Here is a 23,278-nt window from a genome sequence, read left to right as displayed (position 1 = left end):
CTCTCTGTTAGGCTACTTGACATTTCATCTGGAATTGAGGATTCACCTTTTTTTCTTTTACAACAAAACTGTTTCTTCTTCTTGAGTTTCTGCTGTAGAAAGTAGCCTATCCCTTTAAAAGCCAATAACTTTTTTTGGCTTTGTTTTCTTAAAGAGGCCTTAATGTCTTGCCCACTTAATGCTTCCAATTGATGGATGAGAACATGGATATTACACAGTGCTACTACATTCAGTGTGATTAAATGCATTTTTAGACGGCACACTTTAGGTGCTGTGATGAAAGTGAGTTGAAAATGAACTGGATTAGTGATGTCACATTCTCAGCTTGTTGACTTTAATTTGGAAACCTTTATTTTAAGCTTTAATCCTTTGTGATACTTAGCATCATGTGTTCTGTATTACTTTTCTCTTATGTTTTTTAATCCCTTTCAAGTTGATGGGCATTTGGAAATTCAGTTTACATCCCTGCTCTTATTATTTTACTTTTTTTGTAGCCATCTGATTCTACTCACATCACAAGTGATGATGAAAGATTTCTTCATAATCTAATATTAGAAGAAAGGGATAAAGAGAGTTTCACAGCAGTTGTCATTACAGGTGTACAACCAGATCACATGCAGTACTTGAAAAACTACTTTCATCTTTGGACAAGGCAGCTGGCGTAAGTTGGTGATTTAAAAGATTTCATTTAAAAGTGGGCTACTAACAAAGTCAAGTAATTATGAAATGCTTATTTTTTGTGCTTTGACATTGGCCTTATTCTTTTTAAGGCCATTAATACTTCAATTAGCCTCCCTATCTAACCAATTTTACAGTAATGAACACAACTGAATGGGGCACCCCCAACCAAAGATGTGACTTGATGATTAATACATAATCCACTGTAATTTTTACATACATATCCACTGTAATTTTTAGTAGCCTATTAATTTAATGGTGTATTACTAATGTAAGAAATTGTTTATCTAGTTACTAAGAACTTCATCAGTTACTTTGCTCACAGCCGTGCTCCTAACCTTTCTCACAGCCTTGCTCCTAATTTACACTTTTAGGGGATCTTTTGATTGGTTGACTTTTTAAACAACAACAAAAGAAGGTACTGCTCTTCGTCCCAGTTTAAGAGGGAGAAGGATATATGACACTATCTGCTCTGTACTGTAATAATGTCATCTGTGGGCCTGCAGAGCCTGGAGATACCAGTGAATAGTTTGGGCTTACCTGTTATGATGATGGATCCATCTGTGAATGTAAACTGAAATACAAAGGCCTAGACCAGTTTTGAAATCTGGCAAACTACACAACTTTGTTTTCAAACTATGATTTTATTTTTGTGATACCTATAATCTGATAATAATAGATGTACTTAAAAAGAGGATTAATATAAGAATTAGGTAATATCTTACTATGTGAAATATCATTCAGTGTTGCACATAAAAACTTGTTACTAAAGCCATTTTTAACCTCATGAAAATGCAACATCTACTTGCAGAGGATAATTTAGATCCCTCATTAGCTTCCAGGTGCTCATCCAGTGAACACTCACACTTTACTGTGTGTTAGTTCTTTCTAACCATCTCTTGAAGTGAAAGAGCTGCCTCTGAGATGGAACCCAGGTGCAATTATTCAGATATATGCCCTGTAGCTGTTACAGTAAAACCGCTCACTTAGCCTTCCAGTGCTGCACAGTCCCGTGTCACTGTTTCAGCTGCAATGGCCCTTTCCCCCCCCCGAGCACTTCCCCATTTCCTTCTGCCATGCCTTTGGCCACACATACAGGGTACCAGTTTCATTCCGCTTTCATGCGCTGCAGCACAAGCCCTCATTATTTTGGATGCTTTGAAGTGGAGATGAACCCCTAAAATAACAATGTCTTAAGGCCAGGAGACTGCCTTTTGAAGTCTGGAAGAAATGCACACAAAATACTAAGCAATATGGACATACTATAAAATCCTGAGCAATGAGACCAGGAGGAGCCTTTTTCTGGGAACCAGGATTTCTCTTTGGGGAACATTTAGTGCAGTGGAGGTCAAAGGCAAGCAGCTGTAAACTTGCAGGTGCATTTGTCTTTAGTCATGCATTCAGTCCCCTTGACTAGTACAATCTCATTTTTCTCCAGACCATCTCCCAGAGGTTTAAGGATTCAGTCTTTGAAGTTGAAAGAATTAGCTAGCTGAAAAGTTGAAGTAAATGGAGTTGAGTTCCTCAGTTTTCTCAAATTGCATTTCTCTATGAAATTATTTAATCTATTTGACCATATATATTTTTTGAAATTTGTTAAATGAGGAAAAATGCCAATTAGAAAGCAATGTTTACAACTGAAAAACTATTTCTATTATGCAGATCACGTCCATGACTCCTACCTATATTCAAATTTATGTAAATAATGTAAGGATAGTGATTGTTTGATACATATTTCTGTTACTGTTAGATGATTGATACAAAACTGATAGCAGAGACAAAGTGTGGAAAGATTTGTGACTCTAATTCTGATTTCCAGACTGCAGAACAATTTACAGTAGTTTTTTTTTAGTTGACCCTTTGATGTAAAGGATCTGTAGCCATGTAACAATTGTATTTTTTTTTTCACTTAATCATTTTTTTTCAAATTTGTTTCCAGTTATTTTACCCAAAAATTGGTCCTAGTGTGATTGTGCATGACAGAGATGAGAAGAATGAAAAGGAGTCACTTCCTTTAGTAAACCTTTATTACCAGATATATGTTGTCAAGGAGTTGATTTATAACAGTGCAACAAACCAGTTATATTTTAATAAAAATAAAAGCTTATTTAGATTTTTTTAAATTATAATGTGCAATTTTTAAATTTCACTTGCTGGTTTGGTTTTTCTCTGAAATGTGTTTCAGTCATATCTATCACTATTATATCCATGGACCAAAAGGAAATGAAGCTAATGCTGCAACAAAAGAAGTAAGCCCTTTCAACAACATCGATATTGAGGTAAGAGATTTTATACATGTTAGTCAAAAGTCCTCTTTGATGCCAACTTATTTATATTGTGCCTGTTTCTCTGTAATCATGCCTTTTAAAATACGGCATTCAAGATGTGTATGTAGTTTAATTTTTTGAGGTCATTCTGTTTAGCATTGCTGTGTAGGAACTAACTCCTTTGCTAACAGTCAGTTGTCAAAGTGGTTATTACTGTAAGTCTTTTCCTCTAAGGAAAATCAACTTATTTTCCTTTTTTCCAGATTTCAATGTTTGAAAAGGGAAAAGTACCAAAGATTGTCAATCTGAGGGAGATCAAAGATGACATGCAGACATTGTATATAAATACTGCAGCAGATAGTTTTGAGTTCAAGGCACATGTTGAAGAAGAAGGTATAGTTGAAGGCATCATCCGATACCATCCCTTCCTTTATGATAAAGAAACATACCCTGATGATCCATGTTTTCCATCAAGTAAGTGAAATGCTTTGCTGATTGTCAGTCCTACTACTCTAAATATTTTAATGAAATAAAAACCAGAACAACTTTAGGTTGAAGTGTAAATATTACCTGATTTAGATTGTGACAGAACAGAAAAGTTCACATTCTTTTGGATGAACAGATGTTGTGAATTTTCTGTTGTGGTAACTCATTCCTGTAAACTTGATCTTTGGCATACCACCATCTGATCCCAAATTATAAACTCTTAGGGAATGTACTCCAGTTGAAACTTTGCACTTTCTTGATTGCATCTTTGCTCCAACAAAGTAATAAAATATGAGCAGTTGATTCAAGAGATTTCAAGAGATACAGATTCAAGAGATTATAGTATCGAAATACTGCAAAGGACAACATATAGTCTGAAGTCTTTAGTTTAAAATTTCTTTTACTCAGTTGTGAGTTTTCAAATGCTAGGGGTTTTAAAATTCCTTGTGCTTTTTCTTTTTTTTGTTTTTTTTTTTGACAAAACAAATCTTGAGTTAATTGGGACAAGATTTCATGATACTAGAAGAACATCAGTTGAAAGGAAGGAAAAAGTAACACTCAAAATTTTAAAATTTCGAATTTGGTAATATTTAACTTCCATTTAGAATTTTTCTTAGTTTTTCTGCTTGCTATTTCTAAAACAGGAAAAAAATGTAATATTGTATGTAATGAGCTTGATATAATGTGCATTGCTACTGTGCTGAATATAATAACAATAGTACTTCATTAAGATTGCTGTGGGTTTTGATATTACATTAATTTTTTAAGGAAATATATTCAGGAGACTATCTTTCTTTTTTTTTCTTTTTTAAACAAGGATTAAATGATGATGATGACGATGACTGTTTTTTAGTAGAAAAAGGTGCCAGAGGAAAAAGGCCTATTTTTGAATGTTTTTGGAATGGAAGATTAATACCGTACACAACTGTGGAAGAGTAAGTGGTGATGTGTTTGTACAGTCTCTTTCTATAACGTAAACCTCTCTTTATGAAAAAGGATTGTAATGACTTTCTCCTTTTAAGTTTTGACTGGTGCGCTCCTCCAAAGAAGAGAGGATTGGCACCAATTGAATGCTACAACAGAATTTCTGGTGCATTGTTTACCAATGATAAGTTCCAGGTCAGCACAAACAAACTCACTTTCATGGATCTGGAGCTGAAACTAAAGGATAAGAATACTCTGTTCACAAGAATCTTCAATGGACAGGTAATTACTGCATTCTGTTAAGTGTTTCTTCTTGGTGAAGTTCAGTGCATGTAATACAGAAACCTTTGCTTACTGGTTATTTGTTCATGTCTCTGGTTTAGTGAGCAGTAAAGCTGAATCTTTAAATCTGAAAACTTAAGACTCAGTATTTTTCCTTTTATTTTCTTGAACAATTACTTTATTTAGTTGTTATATGTCATTTTTGTGGAAAGACCCTCTTCCTAGCTCAGGGAAACACTTTTTTTTTGACTTGAAGTGTACTTTTCCTCAACTTTTTAAAAGTTTTCAGACTGAAGAATCCTTTTTTTTTCTTTGCTTCTGTTCCTGTATTTCTTCTTCTTTTCTGTTTGTTCTTTTTGTGTGTGTGTGACTTTTTGGCTTTTCTTTTGAGTACAGTATCTCTGTACTCTTACAACTGTTCAGGCTTCTGATGTGGTCAGATTCAGATTTTATAGTACATTGTTAATATGTACTTATTTTGTAATCTCTTTATAGGAGCAGCGAATGAAAATTGACAGAGAATTTGCTCTGTGGCTCAAAGACTGTCATGAAAAATATGACAAACAGATAAAATTCACAGTCTTCAAAGGAATAACTGTACGTACTGATGTATTATCCAAAAGAATGCAGAGCCCTTGGACAATGTATGCTGCAATAGAGTGGGATGGAAAAATATACAAAACTGGACAGCTGGTAAGTTAGTTAAACCCTATGAAAGGCAGATACTGTGCATTTGATGCAGGAGTAATGAATTAATTGGTGTCTTCTGCTTATAGGTGAAAACTACTAAGACTCATCCAATATTCTATGGAAGCATTGAGAAATTTTACTTGTATGGGGACCATGATGGGGATATATTTGCCACTGGGGGAGAGGTTCAAATTGCTTTGGTAAGAAGAAATACAGAAAGGATTCACACAGCTAGTGTGGATATTAAATCTTTAAACATAAAGATATGTTTAAACATAAAGATATTAAATCTTTAATCTGACCTGATTAAATTACTTTAAATAACAGTAAATACCTTTAATGTAATTTTTTACAATCAGCAGTCTAGAAATACTCAACTTGAGCTTTAATGTGAATATATTAAAATTATTATTTATTATGAACAGTCTGATTTATAAAGATTTGTGTATGGAATAAAGTATCACAGTTAACATCAATAGTATATTGTGCATCCATTTGTAACCCTTGTGGTTTCAGCAAATTTTAAAACAGTGTCTTGTAGTTTCACCAGGTAGTATTTGTTAGCATATTGCATTATGTCTTTGTTGACTTGTTTAGTCTCTTGATTGGGAGGTCTTTCTCATCTGATGTATTATAAAGTCTGGCCACTTATAACTGCACTGAATTTTTATTTCAGGAACCACAGGCATTGTATGCTGAAACGAAAATTATTCCAATCTCAAAACTTGACAGAACAGTGTCTGACAAAGTTGTGAAAAAATACATAGAGGATGAAATGGCAAGGTAAGCACTAAGTAACAATTACATAATTGTGGAGTCCCTAATTATAGTTCTTGTATTTAATCAGGAATCAAAGAAAGTTCAGTTTTATTCCCAAATGGAATAGCAGTCAACTGTTTCAGTAGAAACCAAAAAAAAAAAAAAACCCAAGAAGAAATAGGTTGGGATTTGGATTTTTTTTCCCTACCACAAAAATAGTTTCATGTGTATTTAACTAAAGGTAAATTGCTCTTTATTTTAACTTACTGCAAAAATGTTCACCCTTTTTTTTTTTTGTATTAGACTTCCTGATAAATTATCAGTAACATGGCCTGAAGGAGATGAGTTGTTACCAAATGAAACAAGATTTGCTGGTACACCAATAGGTATATTTTTTTCTTCCAAATACGAAAGCATTAAATGCCAATTAAAAAATATATTGTGCGCCCTTGTTAAAAAGATAAGCATACAGAAATCTCTGATCACTTTTAATCTACAACATATTTTAAATGTCTGTCATCTTTCATTTTAAATTCAGGAGCATTAAGAATAGAAATTTTAAATAAAAAAGGAGAAGCAATGCAAAAACTTCCAGGTACAAGCCACGGAGGTTCAAAGAAACTTCTTGTTGAACTCAAAGTTATTTTGCATTGTGAGTATTTCATTATATTTAATTGTATCTTTATTATTTTTAAAGGGCATAATGGATAATAAGGTATTCAATTGTATAATATATGTATATATTTAAAATGCATATTTGAATTTGATAAATGGATGTCGTAGTTAGACAATATTCCATCAGTTCATGTTGCATTTCAAAGCCACTTTGCATGAAATGACAACTGCCTCAATACCATGTATTGTCTTAAATGCTGTATTTTGTTTACATCTTCTGTCACAAGTAAGGAGGGCCTAACAATTCCAACCTGTTCTACTTAACCTGCATAAGAACATGGGTAAAATGGATAATGTTTCTGTAGGTAATGTAGCAATTTATATGAGATGCATAAAAGTGGGGATCAGACTTGTTTAGTATCTAACATAAATTTGCTTCAGAATTTTTAAAAAATCAAGGGTTTTTTTAATTTATTCGTTTGTGGTTTCCATTTTGTGGGTATTTCACCTGATGTTCTCACATTGCATTATTAAGAATTGTGTTCTGTCCAATGCAAATGAAATCACTCAAGTTTTGTTTTGTTTAAAACACTAAATTCTCTGAAAACTCCAATTCTGCACATGTCAAATGTATTTGAAACTTGTAGAAACCTAAAATCTTCTTTCTTTCCATACACCATAAGAAAATCCAAATCCTTTATCTGTTAGGAGTTGTAAAAATAGCTTTATGAGTGCTGAGGTTATTGTAGTGGTACATGTCAAGGAAACCAAAAGAAGTATCTTAGCTCAGTTTAGTGTATATGTCATGAGGCTACACGTGGTATTTTAATGGCACTTAGTTCATGGGAGCCGGCTGCTGTGCATGACCATTGTCCAGCATAGTGTGCTGGGGCATAAAGAGGTTGGAATTGAACAAAAGCTGTTCATTTAATCTAGATTATCAAATTGTCTCCTATCAGCATGTGTGACACACCAGTGTTTTGTAAATTTAATAAGATAGGGCATCATGATGTCAGGAAGTATGGACTTGAGAGAGACCTGGTGTTTATGTTGTTCTGTTTTGTCAGGGTCGTTCCTAGGATCACTGAAAAGTCTGCCTTCAGACCTTTCATGTCTCCTGACTCATTCATTGATGGAAATTTGTACTTCTAACTGTTTCTACTACTTCTTGTGTTAGCTTTTTTTCTCTACTCAGTTGAAGAATCAGTAGTGTAATCCTCATCTTCTTCATCAGAACAATGAATAAATCCCATAAGTGATGATTTGGGCATAGCACACCTAGCAAAACTCAAACCCTTAATTGTATAAATGAGAGAAATGTGGTTACACCCATACAAAGTCCAAGAGCAAATATAATGTACAAAAAGTTTCTCTTCTCTTTTGAGGAGTGGAATACTTGGTGAACTGTAGTATGGGCTACCAAGAGACCTGAGCTATGAGAAACCTGATCTCTTACTGGGGAGTCTTATTATACAAGCTTCAGTTCAAAATTAGGGTTTGAATTAGGGTAAGAGAATGATAAAATCTTGTTGACAGCTCTTACTTTATCTTACGTATGCCATTTGGTGCAAAGACAGGGTAATGAAACAGTTTTGCTTAGCTATAAAACAATTTGTATTTCTACTGCATTTCTTTTTGTTCAGTGTAGTCTTATTGCAGTCACATTCTATATTCTGAAGTGTGTTTTGTTGGAAAATAAAAAGTATTACTACCTCTTGACACTTCCAACAATAAATCTTACTTCTGTATTTATCTTAGGTTATAGAACCAGTCACTAGAACTGCCTCAGAGTTTCAGTGTGTTATATTTTTGTATATGTCTTAATTCTACAGAGGTTTATAAAGATAAAACAATTTGGAGCAAAACAGGAGGGTTTTTTTCCAGTAATATTTTCTGTCAACTGCACATTTTTATCATTGCTCCCATTTAAGCAATTTTGCTACAGTCATTTGTCAGTTTGATCCATTGCCAGCATGGAGTGCAGAGTGCTCATAGTTACAGGGAATGTACTACCAAAGAGCTAACGAAATTCAACTTTACAAACCTGCTTCTTTCAGTGCAATGTGCCTGAGGCTAGCAAGTTTTAATTAAAATGGGATTAGACAGGGAACTCATTTGTTTAGCTGTGATCATTGTGTTTAGTTGTAAAGCTGAATTGATGTTAGTTAGAGATCCAGAAGTGATAGTAATACTAAATAATAAGTGATACTAATGCTTGAAAAAGTTAAGAATTATGGTGTAAAATTTAAATACATGAGCTAAGTGTTTGTTTTGCAGCACCTACTGAGAATAAAGAAATAATTTCCCATATCAGTCAGCATGGAGGCAAGTGGCCATACTGGTTTAAAAAAATGGGTAAGTTGCATATTCAATATCTTCCGTTTATTTGTTTGGTTTTTTTTCTTTCTAATTGTACTTTTATATCTGTTTAGAAAATCTTCAGAAACTTGGTAACTACTCCTTGAAACTGCAAGTAGTGTTGAATGAAAGTAATGCAGACACTTATGCAGGAAGGCCTCTGCCATCTAAAGTATTTAAATTTACTATTGTAGGTAAGAATTCCCATCTTTTTTCCTACTTTTAGTGTTTCTGTTTGATTCATATTATATCAAAATTTGTGATGTCCTAGTTGAGACGTGGTTTTCAGCACTGAAAAGTAGTATTTGCATGTCAAATTTGACGAATTTCCAGGAAACAATGGGGTTTTGTGGTAGGTTTTGATCTCATGTGTAATGTATTGGCTCTGTGGCAGGCAGTTTTACATAAAAAAATAAAACTCCTTGATGTGAACTTTCCTAAATGTATGTATAAAAAACAAACTTAAACTTCATTAGAATCCCCCTTTTTCCTCATGCCATTGACATAAATATTCTTTCATAAAACTAATATTCATTAGGCTAACTGTCATGCATAAACCACAGAAATGCATTAAAAAACAGGTTATACGTTTAAAATAAACATGTTGAGCTTGAAGTATTTTTTTTTAATTAATTAATTAAGGAAGAATCCTATGCAAAACTAAATTCTCATTTGGTTGTAATGGATGTGTCTCTTTACTGCAATTCTTACTAGAATGCTCATTTCAGAAAGGGTTGGAGTGAAAGGAGAGGTGTTGAGGTAGCCTGGAGCTTGATGATGGTGCCAGTTATTGTTGAGTGTTTGTGGCTGAGAGAACGGGGAAGGCCAACAAGGCAGATACTGTGCTGGGAGTCTGTTACAGACCACCCAGCCAGGATACAGAGGCAGACTGAATACATAAACAGCTGGGAGAAGTGTCACAATCACTAGTCCTTGTTCTTATGGGGGACTTCCCCTTTACCAGATGTGTGCTGGAAATGTAACACAGCAGAGAGGAAATGGTCTAGGAGGTTCCTGGAGACTTTTGAAGAGAACTTGCTGAGCTGACACAACTGGTGAGGGAGCCAGCTGGGCAGGGAGCCCCATCTCCTTTGTGACTTTCTCTTTGAGAATAGAGAAGGACTGGTGGGTGGTTGGAGGCTGTCTTGAGCATATCAATCATAAAATGGATGTTTACAGTGTTCACTGTCGTCTTGGACTTCCAGAGGGCAGGATTTGGCCTGTTAGGTGAGTGGTTGGTTGACAGAGTCCCTTGGGAGGTAGTTCTGAAGGGCAGAGGAATCCAGAAAGACTGGAAGAAGAAGAGCAAAAAGGAAGCTCACAATCTGAACTTCAGGAGAAGACTCTGTCCTCTTCAAAGATCTGCCTGTTAGAGCTCTATGGAAAGAGGCCCTGGACAGACTGGAGGCCCAAACAAGTTTGTTAGTATTCACAGTCACTTCCAAGCTCAAGTCTGGTTCATCACAATGAATGGAAAGTCAGACAAAAATTCCTGGAGGCTTGCATGGATGAACAAGGAGCTACTGGCAAAGCTCAACACAGAGAAGTATACAGAAGGTGGAAATGGAGCCAAGTAACTGGAGAGGAATGCAGACACCATCCAAGCATGCAGAGATGGGGTTAGGAAAGCCAAAGTCCAATTGGATTTGAAAATGGAGTCACTAGCAAGTGATATCAAAGTCTACAAGATAGACTTCTTTAAATACATAGGTGACAAAAGGATGGCTGAAATAAACATGGGCCCACTGTTGAATGAGGCAGGGAACACAGGATGTGGAAAAGGCTGAGATACTGAAATCGTCTGCCTTGGTATTTATTAGTAAGACAGACCTCAGGAATCCCAGACCCCAAAGACCTTCCCCTGGTGAAAGGTCTGGGACAAGGAGGATACACCCTTGGTGGAAGATGATCAGGCCAGGGAGTACCTAAGCAAACTGGTGATACCTATGTTCATGGGCCATGATGGGATGCACTCATGAACCAGAGAGAGCTGACTGATATCCTTATGAGGCCACTCACACTAATTAAATAATCGTGGCAATTGAGAGAACTGCCTGATGTTTTGAGGAAAGCATCACTCCCATCAACAGAAATCAGGAAGGGGACACACAGAGCTACAGGCCAGTCAACTTCATTTCAGTTTGTGGAAAGGTGATGGGGCAACTAATCCTGAAAACCATTTTTCAGGATTGTATGTGAAGTACTAGAAGATCCTCAGGAGTAGTTAGCATGGATTCACCTTCTATGATGAAAGGACTAGCTTAGTAGATGTTGTCTACCTGGACTACAGCAGGGTTCTCATCAGTAAGATCCCATAAGATCCTTACAGAGAAGCTCATGAAGTTTGGATGAACAGAGTGAGGTGAGTTAATGAACAGTGAGCCCAGAGAACGGTGATCTGCCTAGTTGGAGGGCAGCAAGTAGGGGTTACCCCGGGGGGTCAATACAGGGTTTGATCAATGTCTTATGAAGGATCTGGATAACAAGACAGAATGTACCTTTAGCAAGTTTTCCTGATAACACAAAACTGGGAAGAGTGGCTGATACACCTGAGAATTTGCCGCCATCCAGAATGACCTCAACAGACTGCAGAAATTGGCTGTCTGGAACCTTAGGAAATTCAGCATGAAGGATGAAGTCCTGCACCTGCAGAAGGGCAGCCTGCAACCCAGGTATGTGGAAAGCAGCAGGAAAGGACCTGGAAGTCCTGGTGGGCAGCAGGTGGACACAAACCAGCAATGTGCCCTCACAGCAACAAGCAGCAACAACCTCTTGGGCTGCATTAGAAGCCAGTCAAGGGAGGTGATCCTTTCTCTCCTCTCAGGATTGGTGAGGCTAGCTGGGGTACTTGCCCAGAGCTGGACACATTACATTACAACACACAGACATGGGTATTCTGGAGAGAGTCTACCACAGGCCCCTGAAGATGAGGAAGGGACTGGAGGGTGCTGAGGCAGTGAAACAATTTTCCCAGAGAAGTTGCGCTAGCTCCACCCCTGGAAGTGTTCAAGACCAGGTAGTATGGGACTCTGAGCAACCCTGTCTAGTGGAAGGTGTTCCTGTCCACAGCAGGGCGGGTTGGAACTGGGTGATGTTTAAGGTCCTTTCCAACTCCAAGCATTCTATGATTCTGTGATCTCTTACCTGAAAAAAGTCTGGGGGAGCAGTGACTGCTTTGCCTGAAGATGATTCGTGGGGGTCTTACCAATGTCTATAAATAACTGAAGGGAGTGTAAAGAAGATGGAGCCAGGCTTTTTCCAGTGGTGCTCAGTGACAGCACCAGAGCCAATGGGCACACACTGAAACACAGGAGGTTCTCTCCAAACATCAGGAAACAGGGGTTTTTCACTATAAATGTGATGCAGTGGTGGCACAAGTTGCCCAAGAAGTTGTGGAGTTTCCTTTCTTGGTGATATCAAAAGTTGTCTAAAGATGTTCCGGGGCAGCTGACTCTAGGTGATCCCATTTGAGCCAGGGGCATTGGATAAGATGACCTCCAGAAAACCCTTCTGACCTCAGCCATTCTGTGAACTTTATCTACAAGAGGAACAGGAAGAGGGAAAGAAAAAAAAGCTAATTTCTTTGCATTTAATATCAAAATGATTATTTTTGTCACAATTTTGGGAGGTACAGCTAACATCTGTTTTCAGAAGATCAAAGGGGAGGGAAAAAATCAATGTTTTCTATTTCTTCCACAAAAGGGAGGCTTTGAATGCAAATTCTTGAGGCAGAAAATAGGTCTTTGTATAGCATATTTTTCTAAAAGTTTCTACATATTGGCAGAGTATAAAGAGGTGTTCTTGTATGACAGTAAAGGAAAAAAAATGTTTGGCATTACATGAAAAGAGCAGTTATCTAAACATATGTCTAAAAACATGCCATGGAAGGCTCAAGATATTTCTGTGAACTTGCAAGTAAAGAAGAGGAAAAAAAAAACTTGTTCTCTGAGCAAAAATGAAACTTTCCTCTTCTTTTATCTCTTTATCAAAGTGAAAAGAGAATCTTATTATTTTCCAGTAGTAGTGTGGCTTCCCCCAGTATGGCAGTTAACTATTCAGTTAAAGATTCCTTCAGCTATAACAACTAAAATTAACAAATCTCAATGGAAAGGAATAAAACTTTGAAAAACTGGTTTAGCTAATAGTGTTTTGCAGAGATAAACAAAACTCTACAACTTTTGTGAAAGTTGTAAATCTGGTATATTTATTACAGCACTGGACTGAGAAACAAATTATTCTATTTTTCTAACAGAAGGTTGTCACTGAGCGTTTATAGTTGTTCTTGATAAGCTAAAAAATCACCATAAATGCTGGTTAAAACTGAGCCTCCGAAGTCAATTCTACAACGTTTGTGGTTTTAGTTCAGGCATGTTCTTTTGGCAGTTACTCACTTAAATATTGCAGAAGTTATTCTACTGTTACTTTCTGAAATAACTTTACAGTTTTATCATTTGCTTACAATGACAAATAAAGTTGTAGACACTGTAAGGTTGATGTCTTTCTCTTGTTATAACCAGTAACTAATTTTGGCCAATGCAAAGTATCTGTCATCTCTTGTGCAAAGGAAGCTCCCTGATAATGGACACCCCTGGGTTGTATAGATAGTTGTTAATTTGAGTTTGAAATTTTTTGGTAGGATATTAATTTACCATGTAGCTCAGCACGCATTGCTTCTTTTTTCAAAGGTCACTTGGTCAAGACATTTGGTTTCCACAAAATATGATTATTGATTTACACACTCCAGTCGATAGACACTCCACTTGTTAGCACTGTTTGGTCTTGTTTGCTAGTGCCTAAAACTAGCAAAGGAAGTGTGGAGGGGCCAGGTTTCACAGGAAGCTAGTGGAGGAAGTGTAGTGGGGCCAGGTTTCACAGGAAGGATACACTCACGGTTTTTTTTCTAATGCTCATCGTTATATACCTTTATTTCTCAAATTTGGGGCAATTGTAGAACAAAAATGTTCTGTTGCATGAATGATTTATTTTACCAGAATTAAAGCAATAGAATATTTAGGAAAAGCTGTCCACGCAGAACTTTTTCACTTTCAGGTGCTGTATTGGTGTTTTGAATACTTTGGGAATTTTGACTATCTTGTTATGTTTCTTATACTGTAGTCTCCAACTGTTATATTTTAACCACTGTTTTTATTTCAGTGTAAATTAAAAAAAGAACATAAGCATAACTTTGGTTATAACAGTATTCTGAACAGCCTGTTTACTTTGTGTCCGGAAACCTCTTGACTTAATTGCAGCCTTAATCAAGAAAAAGCCAAGGAGCACACATAATTCTTTCTAAAAATGTATTATTCTTTTCTCTTAGAGGGCAAACCAGAGAAATTTTTGGTGGGTCTCTTGGAGCTTCCTTTTCGAATTGGAGTACCTTTTAGTATTCCTTTGGAATTGCAGGATGAATTTGGTCATGCAACACACTTGACAAATCGCATTAGACCAATTCTGGAAGCTAGGTAATTCAGCCATCTTTTTTTATTTGCCCTTTCTTTGTATGACAATAATATAATAATACTTTAGGGTTTATCTGAATGATATTCTGGGAATTTCTCACATAAATTAACTGATATTTTTCCTTTTATGTTCATAAGAATGTCTGAAAGTATCTTGTCTATTAAAACACTGTGTTTGTTTTTAAACTGGTTCTCTTGTGTTTTCTATATATTTTTCTAGTGGATTAACACTGAAGCATGACGACATACCTGTGGCAACAAAGTGTGTCATTAAGGGTGTTACTGCTAAAGGCTGTGTAAATAGTTGCCAGGGCAAGGTAGGCTAATAAATTTAAACTTTAAGTAAACTTTCTCTGTCTACTAAGAGACAGAGAAAATCATTTTTATGTGAAATAAATTGTTAAGTTTGGTCTGCACTAATGACTACAGATATTTCTTGGGATATTTTTAAATTATCTCTTAGAGCTCTACTTGGAGCAATTTGTATTTCCCATACCTAAAGTCTTTTCACAGCTGATGGGACCTGGAGCTAGAAGGGCTGAGCAATGCATGAATGTGTGGTAGAGTGTACCCAGCACAACAAATCAGCTGTCTTAGTTTGAACTAGTGCTGAGATTGGTTTAAACCAAATCATCCTGGTACTTTTGCACTAAAAGATGATAGGGAGCTAAAGCAAATGAAATCTTACATTCTTAGTTCAGATGATGAGTAGTAGCAGTTAATATGCAGGGTGTCTGCTCAAGCTCCTTTAATTGTTTCCACTATTCTTGTTGCACTTACAGAGTTACGCTTATCCACTTACACACTTATGTTATCTAAAGCCAACCTGTCACTGATGGATTCTCAGCACCTTGTCAAGCTTCTACTTTACTGTAAAACCCAAAATGTACATTCCATGTTAAAAAGATTTTTTTCATAAAACAGATCTTAATGCTTTTGATAAATATAGATTTAAGTATTTTAAAAATATTTAAAAAAATATTTATAAGGCATATTTAGACAGTATTTTAGCCAGGTCCCTATCCTTTCATTTAGTCTGATAGTTTAGTATATGAATAACAAAACTAAGAGATGAGATATCCCATTTTACTGTTGATATTGTTGCTTAGAAAATAGCAAATAATGTTGCTGGTGGAAAGATGTATGAACAGGAGAAAGAGCATATATACCTGCTTATTGAAAATTAAAGGGTGTTCAGTGTAGTAAATTTTGTAGGCAAAATCTAAGGTGAAGGGCAAGAACAACGGCATAAAATGGAGTGGATTATGAGAAATAAAGTGTATAGGAGCAAATGTGCCAGACTTTAGCAAGAGATAAATTTGGTGAGGGGCAAGACCAAGAATCATTTAGGGAATTTGCAGTATAGAAATAATATTGTACCATAATAATTTAAAAAATTATTCTTATTACTATTTTTCATTATCTGATTTTAATGTGAAAATTTGTTGTAGTGATGCAATTTACAGCAGTAATTTTTCTTACATCCTTAATCAAAGATAGATGGACAGTGATAGCGATGCCTTGCTAAGGAATAACAAACACAGAACTTGCAGACCCTTATTTTAAGACTTTTTTTTAACTGCTATATTTTTCCCCATTTAAACAGCCTCTGAGCAGGTAATGAAAAGTTATGACCACTGCTTTTCGTACTTTCAGAATCATGTAGTTTAACATATAAATCCTGAATTGAACATCTCTGATTATAATAACATGGAAAGAGGTGTCAGTACAGGAGAAAAAAAACTCTTTATTTTTTGTAGCACTGTAAGACAATTTCTAGGGACTTCTGAAATTAACATATATACAAATTGACATGATTATGTGAAACTAATACATTTAAGGTTATTTAAGGTTAATAATTAACCTTTATTTTTTTATTTAAGGTTAATAATTAAAATATTCTTTTCATTAGAACTTTAATCTGAAGATTACTCTTCCTGGTTTGAAAGAAGATACACAAGTCATTAAAATAAGATTGCAGCCTGGTAAGTATCCTTAAAATATTTAGTGAAATTCTGTTAAATTTTATTCTGACACTATTAACGAAAGCTTCTCCCAAGAAAGAAAAATATGTAGTGAGGCATAAAAAAGGATTCAGGTGATGACTAGAAAGGAAATAAAGCCAAGAGAATCTCATTCTTGGCAGGAGTATCATTGTACTCACAGTACAATCTTATCTACTATTCTAGGGAGTGGAATATTGGTCTGCTTATTTGAGATACATTTTTGTCTTTTAATTACTTTAAATATTTTTCTAATCTAGCACCACTGAACAAATGAATTTCTTATCTTCTTGTTTTTGTTTAGCATTAAGACTTTTAACCTGTACTAATCTGTATTGACCTGTTCTCCCTGCAGAAAACCTTTTATGAATGAATAAGTGGTCGTTCAGTTTCTTAACTGAGCAAAGGAGGATGCTTTGGCAATTGAATTTTGTCTGAAATTTTTATGTTACATGAATTTATCATAATGCAAGACAGGAACATAGAGCTCTGTAAGGACACTGCCCTAACCAGAATTTTATGTTTTCTGGATGTCTTGATTCAGAGGAGTCCCTTACATGAGATCTTGTTATCCCTTGTTACCTGGGTTTTTCTGGATTTGGGATATAAAGTATAGTATGAAAGCTAAGTTTTGGCCTCCCAGATTACCAAACTTCAGGCTTGCCTATCTCATTTTGCAGAGATACTGTCTTCTACTTTGTAAGATCAACAATGCAGAGTTTAGTCCATTAATCTTTATCCTTTGAGGAGTTAAGGGTTTATGTAGAAAACAGTGAAATGATTGGACTTGAGACAGACTGTGTTGTGTGTTGCTGTTATTTACCTTGGACTGTTATTTACCCTCGTCCTTCATTTTGCTTTCGACAGTGTAGAGATGCTTCACTGCCTCTTTCTTCTCACTTGAGTTAAATGCTTGGCTTTGTAAGCTGGTTTTTGAGGAAGGAATAATAAAAGCTATTTCAGTCTCATTCTTCAACTAGTGAGTTTGAAATAGAAGATTTAATAAGTCATGCATAAAGGATGCTTCTGAAAAATTACCATCTTTGTTATTTCAGAACCTATCTTTTAATAGTAATCTGTTACTTCCTTCTCTTTTTAAAAACTTATAAAATATTTATGTGTTCCAGGAGATAGACTTATCTGAATAGCTTAACTTTATTATCTAAGTAATGACAACAAAATTTTCTTTTGCATTTTTTTGCATGCAGATTGTAGCTGTGATAGCTTTGGCAATTAATTGGATATCTCAACATTAATTTTTTTGCGTTTATCATGTCACAGGAAAGCTCAAAGTTTTTTTTTTTTTATGAATGTGAATCCATATAGCATGTAAACAAAATTATATCATGTGTTTACACCTTGTATATTCTGAATTTCATCGTGTTTTTTAAGGGTACTCTACTAAGTTCAGAAGGTGGGCAGAGAGTATGTGTTGAAGGACAGAAAGTGTAGAACTTTCCAGTACAAACCAATATATATACCTGAATTGTTTGAAATGGTTTGTTATCACAAACATCTTGGTAGCTTGGCTTTAAAATCTCTGAGATGGCAAAAACTTAAATTTAGTGTCTCACAAGTTATCCAGAATGTAACTATTGTTCTGCAATTGTGCATTTTTTACAGGCCCTCCTCGTCAATTGAAAGTAAAACCAGATTCAGAAATTCTAAAGATTGAGAATGGTACAGCTTTTCCCTTTCAGGTTGAAGTATTGGATGAATCAGGAAATATAACAGCACAGCCAGAGTTGATTGTTCATTGTAAGGTAAACTTAATTTCATAGCCATAAGGATTTTTATTCTTGCTTTTTAAAGGCTTGGAAGAAGAATCTGTGTTGGAATCTACGTAGAATTTAATATCTTTAGCAATGCTTTCCAAGTTTCTACAGCTTGCTAGCCATAAATGTGACTCTCTTACCTCTTATGTATTATGAACCATTCAGTAAGTTTTAGAATCAGTGGAACATGACCTTAGAAAAGGAAGAGAAAATTATGTGAGGATGTGTAGGTTCAATTTTGAGGCATTTTAGACCATATTTATCATATACAATGTTAAAATTTATTCAGAAAGCTTAATTCTGGTATTTATAAGTATACTGGTGCTTATGATAATTTCTAATAATAATATTAGAAATTATCCTAAGCGCCAGTATAAGCTCAGAAGGGAATGCATATCTTGCTCTGACTTTAGACTTTGGACTTTAGGAGGTAAAAAATCTTCCCCTTTTGGCCATCTTTGTTTGGACTCAAGAAAGTGACTTCCCCAATTCTAGTGAAATTCAGCAGGGGTATATAGAAGTGTTTTCCCACTGCAAAATAGGCTGCATTCCATTTGCACTTTATATGGGTACATACTCTTCCTGTAGACTGGGTCTGCAGTGATATGATGAATGTGATGTTTTAATTCCTTTAATGTGTGATGTTTAGTAAATTGCTTCACAAGTTAATTGAATTTATTGCATAATGGCAGAAGAGTCTAATTATTGTGTGTTATTAAAGCAAGTGAATAGATAATATACTTTATTTTTATAACTTATTCCTTTCTCCCACACATCTCTTATCACCTGCAGAAAAATACAGGTTCCAATTGTTTCCAGTTGTCTTACAGTTGTTGGAAAACTGAAATATATTTTTTTTCTGTAAAGAATTATATATATATTTGGACTTTGCAAATAATCATTTCTGAAATAATCATGGTAGTTCTGTATAAGAAACTTGATGTTTAATCTTACATTTTCAATAGTTTTTAGGTGCTTCAGATCTTCCTGTGTATTCTGTGGACTGCAGTAATGGAGGAACAAACATTTTAACTGGTCCAGTTATACATGTACAGAATATCAAGAAAGACCAGATATTGAAAGCCAGGTTTGAAGTACTTGTAAGTATTGGTTGGAATGTTTGTATTAAAAGAAGATTGAAAAGTTTATTGTAGTGTCTTGCCAGCATTTTTTATGAATAAGCTTAGCTCCACCAAAGTTAGTGGTTTTGGTGTCATAAACCTCATAATCAGGTGGCTATGCTTTTTTATCACTAGACAATTAGAAAAAGGCAAAGAGTTTTTTCCATTTTTTTTCTTCACTTCTAACTCTATTTGTTAAATCCCTGAGGTGTTTCAGAAAGATGCGTGTTTTCTGGGATTTTTCCTCCCCTGTTTAATTCCTGGATTGTTTTCACAAATTGCCCTCATTGCATAAACATTTTAGTATAAGAATAGGTACAACAATCAATAGTTTTTTGTAGCATTTCAGTTTCAAAGCTCATGAAGTATGAATTTTTTAAATGCTATTGAAAATTCTAGTTCTCTGGCAGTCAGGAGAGTCATGCTGCTGGAGAAAATAAGACCCGTGTGTGTTTTACTCTGGAAAAATGTGTAAATAAATGCTAGTATGGCAAGAGGAATTATATGAAATGATACTTAGGGTTGTGCTTAAAAAGTATTTTTTAAATTTTATAACCTACTGCTTCTGGAATAGAAAAAATCTAAACAGCTAGCATCAATTTTAGTATCTGTTAAAAGTATATGGGCGTATCTTTTTGATTTACTTTTGCCAAGTCAAGCTGATTTCATGTTTGGACACCTGGTCATACCTGGTAATTCTAAGTAGAGCCATAGGCTATTATGGTGCTATGTGTATGCATATCTAAATTAATTATCTTAATTAAATGTCTTTTTTTCTTTACCCATGAATAGAATTGCAAGGATGTGCCACCAGTGGAAAAAATTATTAAACTTCTTCCTAGCAGTCATGTTGCAAGACTACAGGTCTTAAGTATGAATGGACAAAAAGCTCTTCAGATTAAACATCAGGATGAAATCAGTTGTGTTGCTGGCCAAGTCATGAATAAACTGATATTTCAGATGTATGATGAAGCAGAAAGGGAAATACCCATAACTGCGGCTGCTGCAGAAAAAATCAAGGCAAGTACTTTTGAGTAAACAGCAGCATAATATGGGGGAGAAACACAAAACTGATACCATTAAAATCCATAAATGTCAGACTACTACATAATATTCCTCAAAACTGAATTAATAAACATTGAAACTTAACTCTCATTTTATTTTTTATATTTTTATTAATTAAATGTCAAGTAATGCTTCAGGGTAATATTAGGTTAGTATTTCCAGTGCTTCTCCTAAATGCATTAAATAATTATCCCAGAGGTATAATTCTTCAGATCCAGGATCTTCCCAACATTTAAAAACTTTAAATAGGGATGTTCCCCATGAGGCCTTCTTGTCTGTCTTATCCCCCTGTCTTATGTGTGCACTTATGTGGAGTCTAAAACAAACATAGAGATTCACCAAATATATGACACTTGTATCTTTTCTAACTCAAGTTAGTGAGGGAAACCTAATGTATGTTTTGATCTGCTTGTGGTTTTTTTGAAGTTATTGATTGTATTTTAGCAGATAGCATTGGTTACTGCTGAGAAATGTCCAAGCTTTCCATTGAAAGCTGCTATTGCCTGTATCAACATATTTAGAATGGCTTTAAGATGCATTATGTAGCTAGTCATTTATAATTTAGCTTTTGATTAATTTATAAAATTTTAATTTTAGGTCAACTGGACACCTAAAATTGACAGAGAGCTGTTGATGCAGGGATTATTACCTGATGTAAAAGTACCAACTTCAGTAAAAGATGCACGTTACTGTCTAATTACTTACCTGGATGAGCATGTGTCTTTGGAAAGTGCATTCACAGTCAGGTTTGTTCATTTGGTATATTTCTTTATTAACCATGTTATTGGCATAGCATTGTAGATCTCATTACTTTGGAGTAAAACAAAAGTCTTTAGCTGAAATAATGAAAGTGGTTGGCAAACTAACAGGAGAATGTCAGCTTGGGAAATGGGAAGGGTTTATGTAAATTTATTAAATGTGAGAACGTTGTCTATGTGAAAGACTCCATTGTGATCACTGACTTGCATCCAGCCCTATAATCACTTATCTAAATATACATATACTGAAGAGGACTGTTGATTTTTTTTTTTTTTTTTTTTGTAAAGTTGAAGTAAACATTAGCTCACAGAATAAGGTGACTTGTGACAGAGGAGAAAGAAATATCCCTATGAAGTTAATTCTTATCTGGTTTCTCAGTCAAAACTGACAGGCTGTAAATTGAACCTTAAAATTACCTGTTTATCACTCTTAGCGTGTTTAAGTCTTGTATCTTAAAAAGTTTATTAAGAGGAATCTGATTCTAAATTATTTGTGTGTTTCATGTGATTTTAATAGGTTATAATTAATTAATTCACGGCACTCTGATGCTAGGGGTAGATTTGCAGCAATTAGTCATTTCACAGATCTGCAGTAGGAAAATAAAATACACTGCATGACAAAGCATTAAGATTCTTAAATATATTTATTGTGCCTTCTATGATGTTATATTTACCATTATGAGAGAGATAACTCAATTTTCATGTACTCAGACCAGTTCCTGATGAACCCAAGCACATTAAATGTAAACTAAAAGGCTCAAACACACTGCAGATGGGTGAAGAACTGCAGAGTGAAATCGGTAAGTTGTTTGCATATTCCTCATTTTCTTCTAAGATATATCTCTTTTTCTTGGCAGTTTGTTAAGACTGTTATATATACAGATGTCATCAAGAGTAAATTACCTTCAACTACTTTAATAAAAAAGCAGGTTTACATTCTCATTCACAGAAAGATGTTCAGACTTCTGAATTGCCATTTTACACTTCTGGAGTTACTCTCTGATAAAATTTGCCTCTTACTTTGTACATCAGGACATTCATCATGCTTAGTTCAGATAGTTCATAAATTTTTGTTTAGTTCATGTATTCTGAAATCTCAAAGGCTTAACAGCATTCAGACTGTCGCTAAGGCATGGACTTCAGAGGAAGGCATGTTAGGGATCAGTCTTCTCATTCTTCTCATTTCTGTATGCAATTGCCACATGACAATGAGAAATTAAAAAGTCTTTCAGTATTGGAACATTAAAAGCTTGGGTGTGAATGAAGAAAGCACATAGAACAAAAAGAGATAGAAAAAAAACTAGGTTGAAAAACGCTTTCAATTTTGAGATTTTTTTTCTTTTAATTTTTGGTAAGAAATAATCTTTGAATAAAAAGAATTGGGAAGCACAAATATGGGATATAACTAAATAGATACATCTGGTTTATACCCACAAGACTGGGGGTTCTTATCAATGTATATAAAAACCTGAAGAGAGTGTAAAAGATTTGGAGTGGGGCTTTTCCTAGGTGTGTTCAGAGACTGTAAAGAGAGACAGTGGGCACCAAGTGAAACACCGAATGTTCCCCCTAAACATCAGGAAACACTTTTTTAATGTGAGGCTGACAGAGCACTGGCACAGGTTGCCCAGAATTTGTGGTGTCCCTCCTTAGAGATACTCAGAAGCTGCCTGTCTGCAACTTGCTTGAGGTTGCCCTACTTGAGCAGGGATTTTGAACCAGGTGACATGCAGAAATGCCCTCCAACCTCAGCCTGTGATGTAGTGATAGTTACTGAATTTTTTTCTATATTGTGTCTGTGTTGTGTATGTTTATATTCCATATATATATGTATAATGTTTTGTTAAAGCAGCTGCTGAGGTGATCATCCTAATAATCATTTTAATCATCATCATCTTTTTTAACAGATGTAATGATTACAGATCAGTTTGGAAATCAGGTTCAGACAATGACATCTGCATGTGTAAATTCCCTAGGAGTTTCTGGGCCTGGACTTGATAAATCAAATTTGAAAATAACTTGGCAGGTATTTATA

At 35.1% G+C, this 23,278-nt stretch overlaps 1 protein-coding gene across 2 annotated transcripts in view; it reads left to right on the top strand.

Moving 5' to 3' along the window:
• Positions 1 to 23,278, top strand: part of SMCHD1 (structural maintenance of chromosomes flexible hinge domain containing 1) — a 69,139-nt gene that overhangs the window by 19,910 nt on the left and 25,951 nt on the right. The window contains exons 8-28 of one of the 2 annotated variants that reach the window (XM_064705933.1): positions 495 to 661; positions 2,864 to 2,957; positions 3,209 to 3,419; positions 4,249 to 4,366; positions 4,454 to 4,637; positions 5,133 to 5,330; positions 5,414 to 5,527; positions 6,004 to 6,110; positions 6,390 to 6,472; positions 6,625 to 6,738; positions 8,979 to 9,056; positions 9,134 to 9,253; positions 14,380 to 14,524; positions 14,742 to 14,838; positions 16,434 to 16,506; positions 18,148 to 18,287; positions 19,265 to 19,399; positions 20,213 to 20,440; positions 21,083 to 21,231; positions 21,955 to 22,043; positions 23,151 to 23,269. In XM_064705933.1, coding sequence (XP_064562003.1) covers positions 495 to 661; positions 2,864 to 2,957; positions 3,209 to 3,419; positions 4,249 to 4,366; positions 4,454 to 4,637; positions 5,133 to 5,330; positions 5,414 to 5,527; positions 6,004 to 6,110; positions 6,390 to 6,472; positions 6,625 to 6,738; positions 8,979 to 9,056; positions 9,134 to 9,253; positions 14,380 to 14,524; positions 14,742 to 14,838; positions 16,434 to 16,506; positions 18,148 to 18,287; positions 19,265 to 19,399; positions 20,213 to 20,440; positions 21,083 to 21,231; positions 21,955 to 22,043; positions 23,151 to 23,269 — 2,763 coding nt within the window. The remainder of the gene's footprint in view (positions 1 to 494; positions 662 to 2,863; positions 2,958 to 3,208; positions 3,420 to 4,248; positions 4,367 to 4,453; positions 4,638 to 5,132; positions 5,331 to 5,413; positions 5,528 to 6,003; positions 6,111 to 6,389; positions 6,473 to 6,624; positions 6,739 to 8,978; positions 9,057 to 9,133; positions 9,254 to 14,379; positions 14,525 to 14,741; positions 14,839 to 16,433; positions 16,507 to 18,147; positions 18,288 to 19,264; positions 19,400 to 20,212; positions 20,441 to 21,082; positions 21,232 to 21,954; positions 22,044 to 23,150; positions 23,270 to 23,278) is intronic. The other variant, XM_064705934.1, reaches the window with a different exon arrangement.

Source organism: Zonotrichia leucophrys, chromosome 2 (assembly GCF_028769735.1).
Source record: "Zonotrichia leucophrys gambelii isolate GWCS_2022_RI chromosome 2, RI_Zleu_2.0, whole genome shotgun sequence".
Classification (NCBI taxonomy): Eukaryota; Metazoa; Chordata; class Aves; order Passeriformes; family Passerellidae; genus Zonotrichia; species Zonotrichia leucophrys.
The sequence above is the reverse complement of the archived record's forward strand: the minus strand, read 5'-3'. Positions and strand labels throughout refer to the sequence as shown.